The sequence below is a fragment of the Pinus tabuliformis genome, chromosome 4_2 (genome assembly GCF_031772625.1).
Source record: "Pinus tabuliformis cultivar Carrire ecotype Pingquan chromosome 4_2, CPIR1, whole genome shotgun sequence".
Classification (NCBI taxonomy): Eukaryota; Viridiplantae; Streptophyta; class Pinopsida; order Pinales; family Pinaceae; genus Pinus; species Pinus tabuliformis.
This window is the reverse complement of record NC_142304.1, coordinates 852,279,786-852,292,222: the sequence shown is the minus strand read 5'-3', so window position 1 is coordinate 852,292,222 and position 12,437 is coordinate 852,279,786. Positions and strand designations below refer to the sequence as shown.

The window sequence follows — 12,437 nt, the reverse complement described above, 5'->3', positions numbered from 1 at the left end:
TTCAAACAGAATTGAATCAAGACCCAAATATTTTTATTGTGGTAAAGTTGGTCACATTAATAAAAATTGACATAAGAAGAAGCTTGATGAAGGTCGGCATATGCATAAGAAGCATGCAGGGCACTTTGCTAATGAAGATCATAATCAAAATCTTAGATTGTTTGTATCTGATTCAGCATTCTCTGTTGAGGACGATGAAGCAGAAACTTGGTTTGTCGACTCAGGAGCTTCCACTCACATGAAAGGTAACAAACATTGTTTTGAAAATTTCAAAGAAACCAGTAGTGGTGCTTGTTAGCTCTGCTGCAAACTTTAGCATTTGGAGGGCCAAAATTCAGATCGGCCATGTGTTTATGCTCAGAAAGGTAGCCCGCAACAGTCTTTTCTTCCCTTCCCCCTTTATGTCCCTTCTGCTCCATAGCCCCACTATCTCTATTTTTATCTTCTGTAACCTCTTCATTCCCCGTTTAAATCCCTCCAAAATCCGTCAAAGCCCTTGTTTAGCCCCAGCCCTTACTTGTGAAACGCAAAGCCTCCATAGGACCCTACCATATAGCCTTGGCACTTTCATTCCTCATTGCTATCGGAGCTTTCAGCAGGTATCTCATAAGTCGGGTGTCTAGCAATCGCCGATGGCCGATTGCCGATTGCCCCTCGGATGCGATATTACGATAAATGATTGTGCGATGGTGTATCGGGTCCGGGCCTTTATCGCTATCGGCAATCGGATATCAATAAAGGCTACACCCTTTAGGTCCCGTCGATTTGATATCCCGATGCCCCTTCTTCAATCTTAAAAATGGTTAAAACCTCTGTCGGGTCCGTGGGCTAGTCGCAGGTCGCAATCGGAGCTTTTCAGCAAGTCTAGTTCAGCCTCACTGATCGTCGATTGCCGACCGCCCACATCGGACGCAATGTGATTATAAGCCACTTTTAATGACTCCGTCAAGTCCGTAGCACCATCGCAATCGGCGCTTTCAATACGACAAGGTCTTTTCCATTATAGCGAAGCGATATTGGCTGCCGGATCCGATGCGACTCACTGATCCCGTGCATAAAGTTTCAGGTCCGCAGGCCCACCTTCGATAGTGTATTTGCCACATTGAATAGCTTTCCCCGCAAGACCAATCTCCACTGTCTGTTCATTCAATCCAACGACCCTCATTCCTCCATCCATATTACCCCCGATAGGTCCCTCCACTTCGATCTCCAACGTTCTGTTGTTGGATCTAACGGCCAATAGTTGTTTTTGTCATATGCACGCCTCTGCCATGTTGCCTGTACCATTCCCGATTTTCCACTGCCGCCAAAGGAAAATGACAGCCAACTACCTACACCCAGCTCAATGATTCTCCAACAACCGCATTTAACTAACAGAGTGGCCGAATATTGAAAAGGACAACCTCGAGCAGTTAAATACATTTATCAGTGATGGGTTTCTTTCAGTCAACATTCCACCTGTTCATGAAGGACAACAGAATATCAGAGAAGATCAATTTTGTTTACTAACATAGCCAGATTTGTATCAGCGGCCGACTCCTGAATGTAAATGTGGTTGGTGACCATCTATGGGCTCCACCATGCATAGCTAACAGAGAGATGGTGTAATGAGACACATATATACTGAAAAAATAGTTGTAATCAGGGATGAGTGTTAGATGAAGAGAACCCTATTGTAAGGTTCAAGTTCTGGAGACTGTAACTACTTTGTAACCTGCAGCGTCTGGTCTTCATTTCCAGCTAATACAAGCTTCTCTTGTTGTTTATTGCTCACTTTCCACTTCTCTTTCTTGTTCCAGGCTGTGCCTGTTTGCATTTGTTCTATTGTTGTGAATGTTTAGCATCAAAGGGGCTGTCATCCCACCTCTGCGTTAGGATTTAGCATGTATCATAGAACATGTGTGCAGGTTTCTGTTGTTTAATGCATATAGAGGTGTCATCCTGTCCGTGCATTAGAAACTAGATTTACAGACCTCTTAACTGGTTGCAGCCGGCCATCACAGGGTCCTGTGCATCTGCTGGTGTTGTCAGTCTTCTCCATTATCACCTTATCCTCAAACTATGAGTAATAGGTGGTTAAAAGCCTTGTAGTCTGGGGGTGTTCACCCATGTCTGGGGTCAATCATAGTAGAAGTGGTTATCTGGCTTGAATATGCGGCATTTGTTCCATTCATCCACCATTTATCCAACTATATTTTGTTGAATTTGTAATGTTCCCGAGCATCACCGATATGCAACCTAGGTGAGTTTCTTGGGGTGATAACATTAAATGGTGTCATTGCTGGGGATAAGAGAATCGAAGCTCAGCTTCCCTAGGAGACGACACAGCTTCAAGCTTTGATGACAGACAAGGTTTGAACACAGATTTTGGTTGTAATCATCTGTCTGGCGACTCCACTAGAGGAAGGCCATCCTTTGGCGACTCCACATTAAAGTTCTGGCACAGCTGCTGAAACATGCACAAAGATATCTTCATAATATCAGTTGAATCATTGCCTGATTCTCAGAAGATCGTTTAGTAGAAGAAAATTTCGCAGTAGGGAGCATCGGGGTCAGGTAAGTCTTAAAAGTTCCATGTGTCTCTGTTAGTGAATGTTCACCTTCGGAGATTCATACAGCTCCCATTTATTCAGTTCCCTTTCGAGCCTCAGTTGAAAGAAGATTTCCATGTTGTCCATCATATTCCTATGTTTCCTCATCCTTTTCATTGATTAATTCCTCTCAGCCTACCAGTATTCTTTCATATACCTCAGTCATGGCAAGCCAGCAAGCTCCCACAAAAATAGAAAGAATCATTGCTGCTAGGTATAGACCTCTGGTCTTTCCTGTTCCTCTAAATGCCATGCATGCAGGAGATTATCAGGAATACATGCCAAAGTTTACTGGTACAGAAGGAGTATCAGCTGAGGAGCTCCTCGAATCCTTTTATAACTTTGCTGATAATCTGGATATTAGTGAAGAGGATGTATGGATGAGGGTTTTTGTCTAAAGCCTAGAGGGAGATGCTAAAAAATGGTTCAATGAACTAGCCCCTAGGTCTATCGCAGACATTGAGGCCCTAGATGATGTGTTTCTAAAATACTGGGGGGGTAAAGAAGATCTGCTCTATAATAATACTGAGTCTGGAAACTCACAGAGGGATGGGCTCTCATCATCATCAGATCATGAGATCGACGAAATGGCCAGGATGATAGAGCTATTGGCCTTTGAAATTTCCAGGTTAAGAGCTGAGTAGTATTCAGAAGAAGAGCTATACGAAGAAGAGGGGGAGGTCCATGGTTTGGAAGGTGTTCCTTTCCTAACCAGAGCTGCACTTGAAGAAGCAGTATCCAGAGGCACTACTCATGAGTTTGTTGTACCTGCAGAACAATAAGCTCATCAGCAGAAACAGTCAGCAGCAGGTCCTACCATCCTCAAAGAACCTGAACCTGAAGCCAGCACTTCTTCTCCTGGCTATATGCAAATTAGCCAACCTGCTTTCATCCCCTGCCCAGCGATCAAGAAGGGAGAAGAAGACTCCCCATCATCTTATGTTTCTCTGCATGCTCCAGTGACAATACCTCATAGTTGCCCCTTGAACACTGAGCAGGAGAAGATTCAATGCTCAAAACTGATACTGATCACTTCAGTCTTGATATTCTGATGCCTTCTCAGATGGCCAAAACTCGGAATGAAAGGGCAGCTTACCAAATGGCAGAAGAAGAAAATGCACAGTCATGGGACTCCTCCTTGGAAGAGGGCTGTTCAAGCAAAGATTCAGGAGAAAATGTTATCCCTGTATCCCCTGCATAAGAAAACAATGATGCATCTTTCATATTTATTCTGCAGGCCACAGAAGATAAAAATAGGTACACAGCATTCATGGCTTTCCAGCAGGTGTACAAAGGCTCCTCTAAACAGCATCCAAGGAGAAAAATACGCAGAAGGGAAGTGAAATGTGATCCCTATCTACCTATCAAGCTCAAATGTCCCAAACTGTTTTAGATAGGGATCAAATAAATCCAATCCTGCTGATATATGATGAACCGGGCTGAGAGCAGGAGAAAGAATTTTGGTGGCCTAACAAATGGGCAAATTTTGAAGTTTATGTTTTCAGGCTTTAATGTTTATAATTAAGTTCTTTTACAGTGTTCTGTTGTATTCTTAGTTGACTCCATGCCCAATGGACACTAGGCAAATGTTTTTTTTTAAGCTTGTTTTGTATGAAGGCATTGGTCTGCAGTTCTTGAGACCTCGCAGGGAGGATCTCATCCCCAGAAGGAGCCAGTGTTAGCTCTGCTGCAAACTTCAGCATTTGGAGGGCCAAAGTTCAGATCGGTCGTGTGTTTATGCTCAGAAAGGTAGCCCGCAGCAGTCTTTTCTTCCCTTCCCCCTTTATGTCCCTTCTACTCCATAGCCCCGCTATCTCTATTTTTATCTTTTGTAACCTCTTCATTCCCCGTTTAAATCCCTCTGAAATCCGTCAAAGCCCCTGTTTAGCCCTAGCCCTTAATTGTGAAGCGCAAAGCCTCCATAGGACCCTACCATATAGCCTTGGCACTTTCATTCCTCATCGCTATCGGAGCTTTCAGCAGGTATCTCATAAGTCGGGTGTCTAGCAATCGCTAATGGCCGATTTTCGATTGCCCCTCGGATGCGATATTACGATAAATGATTGTGCGATGGTGTATCGGGTCCGGGCCTTTATAGCTATCGGCAATCGGATATCAATAAAGGCTACACCCCTTGGGTCCCGCCGATGCGATATCCGGATGCCCCTTCTTCAATCTTAAAAATGGTTAAACCTCTATCGGGTCCGTGGGCTAGTCGCAGGTCGCAATCGGAGCTTTTTCAGCAAGTCTAGTTCAGCCTCACCGATCACCGATTACCGACCGCCCACATCAGACACGATCTGATTATAAGCCACTTTTAATGACTCCGTCGGGTCCGTAGCACCATCGCAATCAGCGCTTTCAATGCGACAAGGTCTTTTCCATTATAGCGATGCGATATTGGCTGCCGGATCCGATGCGACTCACTGATCCCGTGCATAAAGTTTCAGGTCCGCAGGCCCACCTTCGATAGTGTATTTGCCATATTGAATAGCTTTCCCCGCAAGACCGATCTCCATTGTCCGTTCATTCAATCCAACGGCCCTCATTCCTCCATCCATATTACCCCCGATAGCCCCCTCCAATTCGATCTCCAACGTTCTGCTGTTGGATCTGACGGCCAATAGTTGTTTTTGTCATATGCACGCCTCTGCCATGTTGCCTGTACCATTCCCGATTGTCCACTGCCGCCGAAGGAAAATGACAGCCAGCTACCTGCACCCAGCTCAATGATTCTCCAACAACCGCATTCAACTAATAGAGTGACCGAAGATTGAAAAGGACAGCCTCGAGTAGTTAAATACATTTATCAGTGATGGGTTTCTTTCAGTCAACATTCCACCTGTTCATGAAGGACAACAAAATATCATAGAAGATCTATTTTGTTTACTAACAAAGCCAGATTTGTATCAGCGGCCGACTCCTGAATGTAAATGTGGTTGGTGACCATTTATGGGCTCCACCACACATAGCTAACAGAGAGATGGTGTAATGAGACACCATATATACTGAAAAAATAGTTGTAATCAGGGATGAGTGTTAGATGAAGAGAACTCTTTTGTAAGGTTTAACTTCTGGACTCTATAACTACTTTGTAACCTGCAGCGTCTGGTCTTCATTTCCAGCTAATACAAGCTTATTTTTTTGTTTATTTCTCACTTTCCACTTCTCTTTCTTGTTCCAGGTTGTGCCTGTTTGCATTTGTTCTATTGTTGTGAATGTTTAGCATCAGAGGGGATGTCATCCCACCTCTGTGTTAGGATTTAGCATGTATCATAGAACATGTTTGCAGGTTTTTGTTGTTTAATGCATAGAGAGGTGTCATCCTGTCCGTGCATTAGAAACTAGATTTACAGACCTCTTAACTAGTTGCAACTGACCATCAGAGGGTCCTGTGCATCTGCTGGTGTGGTCAGTCTTCTCCATTATCACCTTATCCTCAAACTATGAGTAATAGGTGGTTAAAAGCCTTGTAGTATGGGGGTGTTCACCCATGTCTGGGGTCAATCATACTAGAAGTGGTTATCTGGCTTAAATATGCAGCATTTGTTCCATTCATCCACCATTTATCCAACTATATTTTGTTGAATTTGTAATGTTCCCGAGCATCACCGATATGCAACCTAGGTGAGTTTCTTGGGGTGATAACAGTGCTAATATCTATCTTGGTGATAATAGAGGGTATCAAATCAAAGGGTATGGTAATGTTCCTATCTTATTTCTTGATGGAAATATTAGGCATATTCAAAATGCAATGTATGTGCCCGGAATAAAAAAGAATCTAATCTCTATTTCTATGATAACAAATCAGAATCTTAAGGTAGAGTTTTTTAAGTCTTATTGTGTTATTAAATATCTGCTGGATCGTATGAAGCCAATTGCATCAGGTATTCGAGTGGGAGGATTGTATAAGCTGAATGTAAGAAGTGCACCACACCAAGCCTTGACTTCATCAGTTATGACTGCAAAAGACTTATGGCATCAATTATTCGGTCATATAAATTTTAATGACCTGGTGCTACTTCATAAACGAGGTATGGTCAATGGTCTTCGTATTTTAAAGAATGTTCATGTTGATTGTGAAGCATGTACTCTTGGGAAAATGCATAGATATGATTTTCATGTAAACTTAGATAGAAGGAAGAGAGATATACTAGAGCTTGTGCACACTGATTTATGTGCGCCGATGCAAACAAGGTCATTAGGAGGTGCCTATTCTTTCTTATTATTTGTTGATGATTGCATGAGATTTACTTGGGTATATTTTCTCATAAAGAAGAGTCATACTTTTGAATATTTTAAATAGTTCAGAAGCATGATTGAAAAACAGAGAGGGAAATTCACTAAAATTCTCCTCTCAGATCAAGGGGGAGAATACAAGAAGGGTGTTTTTATCAAATATTGCAAGGACCATGGGATAGTTTAGCAGTTCATAGTACCCCACACTCCTTAACAGAACGGGGTTGTAGAGAGGAAGAACAGAGCCCTTGTGGAGTGTGCATGAAGCATGTTAAAAGGTAAGAACCTTTCTATTGGCTTTTGGGTAGAAACAATAAATACTGCAGTATATTTGAAGAATAGGAGTCCAAAAAAAAGCCTTGATTTTAAAACTCCATTCAAATCTTTAATATGCTTTAAGCCTGCAGTTAATAATTTAAGAGTTTTTGGCTCCAAATATTTTTCTCATGTTCCAAAAGAGGATAGGAAGAAACTAGATTCAAAGGCCATTAAATGCATTTTTTTTGGGTACTGCACAAAGTTTAAAGCTTATAAATTGTTTAATCCCTCTACTCATAAAGTGTTTGCAAGTAGAGATGTAGTATTCCATGAGCAGGTTGATGATGGAAACCATGATAGAAGCAATGAAGAATGGCACATGCCTTTGCTGGTGGAAGATGGAAGTGATGAAACAAGGGAAAACCATGAGCAGCAGCAACAACAGTAACAGCAGCAACAACAACAAAAAAATGAAGAAGTGGATGGTACAGATGCAGTTAGCAGGCCAAGTCCACCAAGGGATGATCAAAACAGATTTGAAGATAGTCCACCACTCAAGATATTAGGTAGTCAAATTCAGTTTCCAGTAAGATATAGGGATCATGCTCTTATAACTAGTATGTTAAATTTTGTTGAACCCTCTAATTATAAAGAAGCAAGTCAATATAGTGAATGGAGGGCAGCCATGGAAGAGGAATATGAGTCAATACTTAAAAACAAAACCTAGGATCTAGTTGAACTACCTAAAGGAAAACAACCCATAGATTGCAAATGGTTATACAAGCCTAAATTTAAAGCAGATGGGAGCATAGACAAATATAAAGCTAGGCTAGTTGTAAAGGGTTACTCGCAGAAAGAAGGCATATACTATGAGGAAACCTTCACTCCTGTAGCTAAATTAAACACAATTAGAATGTTAATTTCTTTAGCTACCAAACATCATTAGATGATACACTAGCTAGATGTGAAATATGAATTCTTATATGGGGAATTAAAATAAGAAGTGTATTTAATGCAACCTAAAGGGTTTGTTAAATAGGGGGAGGAACATTTAATCTGTAGATTAAGAAAAGCATTGTATGTATTAAAACAGGCACCCAGGTCATGGTATGATAAAATTGATTCATTTTTCCTACAACATAGTTATCAAAGAAGCAAGAATGACCCTAATCTATATACCGTGTTTGATGAAAAGGGGAAAATTGTTTTGATTTCTTTATATGTAGATTATCTTATCATTACAGGAAACGTTGATGAACTCATTAAAGAAATCAAAGAGCAAATGTCACAGGTTTTTGAGATGAAAGACCTAGGAGAGTTACACTATTGTTTGGGTCTTGAAGTCTGGAGGGATTCTAGCCAAACTTTTATATCTCAAGGAAAGTATGTCGAGAGCTTATTGAAAAAGTTTAGAATGGATTAGTGCAAAGCTGCCACGGTGCCTTTACAACAGAATACCAAACTTCGGAATAATGATGGTTCTAAGGAGGTCAATGCAACACTGTATAGACAACTCGTTGGGATTTTAATTTACTTCACTACAGCTAGGCTGGATTTGGCTTTTGCAATCAGTGTATTGAGCCAATTCATGTCAAAACCTCCTGAGAATCATTGGGTTGCAGCCAAATGCGTCTTAAGGTATCTTCAAGGAACCTTAGACTTTGGTATTAAATATACTGATTTGTTTGATGTTAGAATGACATGTTTTTTAGATTCAGATTGGGTTGGAAACCTAGATGAAAAATGATCCATAACAGGTTATGCATTCAGCATAGGGTCTAGGGTCATTGCATGGAGAAACAAGAAGCAGAACATTGTATCCTTGTATTCAGCAGAAGCAAAGTATCAAGCAATGTGTGCAACAACGTGTGAGGCAGTTTGGTTGAGGAGACTTCTCCAAGATGTTGGAGAAGAACAAAACGATGCAACAATTATCATATGTGACAACCAGAGCTCAATCAAACTTGCAAATAATCCATTATTTCATAAAGCATATTGATACACAATTTCACTTTGTTAGGGAGAAGGTTCAATTAAAGGAAATCCGTATTGAATATTGTAATACTTGTGATAATGTTGCAGACAATTTTACTAAGCCCCTTGGAAGAATTAAATTTGTGTTATTTAGGGAGATCTTAGGAGTACTAGTGAACCCTTTCTCCAATAAGGGGGAGTGTTGAAATTAAATTATGGATAAATATATTATTGGAGAGAGTTCGCTCATTAGTTATGTGTGAGACTTAGATTAGGAATTACTTCCTACATTCTAGGTGGTTGTTCTAACTCTCCTAATTGCATGTAAACTATATATTCATGATGATTCATGATGAATGTGTAGATCGTTTTGCCAGAGGCAGTCTCTAGGTGAAGCTCCTCACCTGTGAGCTGCTCTATTTGATGAATCACCTGTGAGCTGCTCAATTTGATGAATATATTTTATGTCTTTCAATTTTAATAGATCTATGATGATTTTATAAAATCAAAATTTTAATATTTTCGATTATCACCTATTTTAAGTTTTACATAAGCATGCTATTGTATTGATTATTACATAAAAAGTGTTAGAAGGAAATGAGATAATGACCTCTAATTAAAAGCACCTATTTTAAGTTTTACATAGGCATACTCTTCAATTGATTATTACATTAAAAAGTGTTAGAAGGAAATGAGATAATCACCTCTAATTAAAAGTAATATTATTTGGTAAAACACAACTAATGATTCTTTCAAGCTAACATTTCATATACCAAGATATAAAATTGCTTAACAATAACTTTTAATAGTATTATTTTGTAAAAGTAAATTGCTATGATATATCATTCTCTTTCTTTCTTTTCAAATTGCTATGATATACCATTCTCTCTTTCTTTTTAAATTAATTTAAATATGTGATTTTTTCATTTTAAAATATTAATTAATAAATTTTAAAATTTTAATATATTAATTTTTTTGGGAAATATTAAATTGATTAACTTATTAAAAATTACATATCCAAATTTAGTTATCATTGAAAAATACTCAATAACTACTTTTAATTTGCAAAGTTTTTTTTATAGGAAGACCATTATTAATCTCTTCCCTAATTTATTTGATCTATTTTTTTATAAAGATATTATTATTTTATACGCTGTAACCAAGCGTAAGTATTTAAATTGGAGTTTTATGGTGAAAATAGATAACAACATAAAAAAAACACACATACGACACTCAAAATCTTGAAACTTAAAAACTATAACCCAAATTTGCAAAAATTTCTGCCAAAATTTTTTCAAAATAATTCCAAAATTTCCATGGTTTCCTTGTCATTTTGACGCCTTCGCTCACTCCATTTTACATAGAACAATATATGTGATTTTCCTATCATATAATGTAATATAGTTATAAAGAATTATACGGAATATTCGGTAATGGACTTAGGAGTTTACGAGGAACGTGGGAGGAATATTGAATAGAGTTAAATAAAGTATCATGGTTATAAAGTATTTTGCGGAATAAGTATCATGGTTATAAAGTATTTTGCGGAATATTCCCCACTGGAGTTCAATATTTGTGAGGTTAATTAAGAACCAGAAGCGTTTAACAATGTATTCTGCATATTGATAGTTATTTAATGGCGTTATAACGATAGGAATGTCGTCTTTACGTAAAAACAAATTTGTGGCTTTTTACACGTTTATTTTTAATCATTTTACACTTTCACCTGAGAGTGGTTTGGAGACCTATCCCGGTAAAATGGATTTGCATTAGGTTTATTTTTAATCTTTTTACACATTAGCTTGACAGTGGTTTGGAGACCTACCCCGGTAAAATGGATTTGCATTAGGCTTATTAGTCCCTGCCATCTGGCAATGGCCAGGGACTATAGGAATCAGTTTTGTTTGAGTTAGCATTAATTCGGAGTACTATTTCGCCGAATGCATTAGTTATATCAAGGTTTCAGAACACTGTGTGCCTTCCTCACCAGGATGACCAAGGTGCTCTGGACTGCCATCTTATTTGGCCTCTTCCCGAGGTGGGTGAGGCCAGAGCATAGAATAAGGGAAATAGGCGTGTATATTATCGCTGACTGTCAGAGGAATTCGGGTATTAATGTTAACGTTTCCTAGCATTAGTTTGGAGTGTTTGGAATTTTAATTGTCTTTAGCATTAGTTTGGAGTGTTTGGAATTTTAATTGTCTTTAAAATTCCAGCGTATTTGCAAGCAGGTGTTTTGCATGTAGGGGCTGCAGCTGTGCAGCTATGGCTGTGCTATAACCACCACGAAAACAGACAGATGCGTGCCTATGAGAAATCTTTTCCAACACTTGCAAATATTGTTCAGCCAAATCCATGTGCCAGGGATTGCGCCATCACAGAGGTGAGTTAAAACTCTTGTTGTGAGAAGCATCATGTCTGGAAAGGCACGGCCACGTTTGAAGATATCTGTGTTGAATTTCTCGGGCAATTCGTACATGAAAATCCTTCGACCTCTGCAACTGTCCTCAAAGTGCCAATTCTCACCACAGGATTCAAGATCCGGGTTGTTGAACAGACACTCGGATGTTTTGTTGGGGGATTGGCAGACTTCATCCTTCAAGACCAGAACGGGGCTTAGGGGAATTCCGAGCTCATCGTCTGAAGCCTCCAGCAGATAAATCAGATCAATCCCCGAGTCTGAAGCTAGGGTTTCTCGGCCTTCATGGCCTCTAGACTTGTCGTAGGCCGTTGAATCATCCCCAAGTTTTGAGGACGGATAAGAAGTCACGCCAATTTCTTCCTCCAGCCTTCTCATGACTTCATTTACGGCCTCCTCGCTAGGAACGTACTCTTCTTCTACTGCTGCTAGGGTTTTATCTAAAGATAGAGGATGATGAAACTGATCCATTTCTTCAACCTGGAAGCGTTTCCACTCCGGGACATCAGTGTAGTCGGGCAGGCACTCCAGATCTCGGCTGCGTTTTCTGAGCATCTCAGACATATGTTGAGCCATTTTGCAAGCCCAAACTCGCACAGTTTGAAGACATCTGTGTTGAATTTCTCGAAGACATCTGTGTTGAATTTCTCGGGCAATTCGTACATGAAAATCCTTCGACCTCTGCAACTATCCTCAAAGTGCCAATTTTCACCAAAGGATTCAAGATCCGGGTTGTTGAACAAACACTCGGATCTTTCGTTGGGGGATTGGCGGACTTCATCCTTCAAGTCCAAAATGGGGCTCAGGGGAATTCCGAGCTCATCGTCTGAAGCCTCCAGCAGATAAATCAGATCAATCCCCGAGTCTGAAGCTAGGGTTTCTCGGCCTTCATGGCCTCTAGACTTGTTGTAGGCCGTTGAATCATCCCCAAGGTTTGAGGACGGATAAGAAGTCAC

The 12,437-nt window shown here is 39.9% G+C and overlaps 1 protein-coding gene across 1 annotated transcript; it reads right to left on the bottom strand.

The window, feature by feature from the left end:
• Positions 1-11,325: 11,325 nt before the first annotated feature.
• Positions 11,326-12,045, bottom strand: LOC149172348 (uncharacterized). Its single transcript, XM_089426285.1, has one exon. It carries the CDS (start codon positions 12,043-12,045, stop codon positions 11,326-11,328), a length of 720 nt encoding a protein of 239 aa, XP_089282411.1.
• Between the last annotated feature and the right edge of the window lie 392 nt (positions 12,046-12,437).

Coding starts and splice junctions, on each gene's coding strand:
- LOC149172348 (XM_089426285.1), bottom strand. CDS start 12,045: ATGTCTGAGATGCTCAGAAAACGCAGCCGAGATCTGGAGTGCCTGCCC.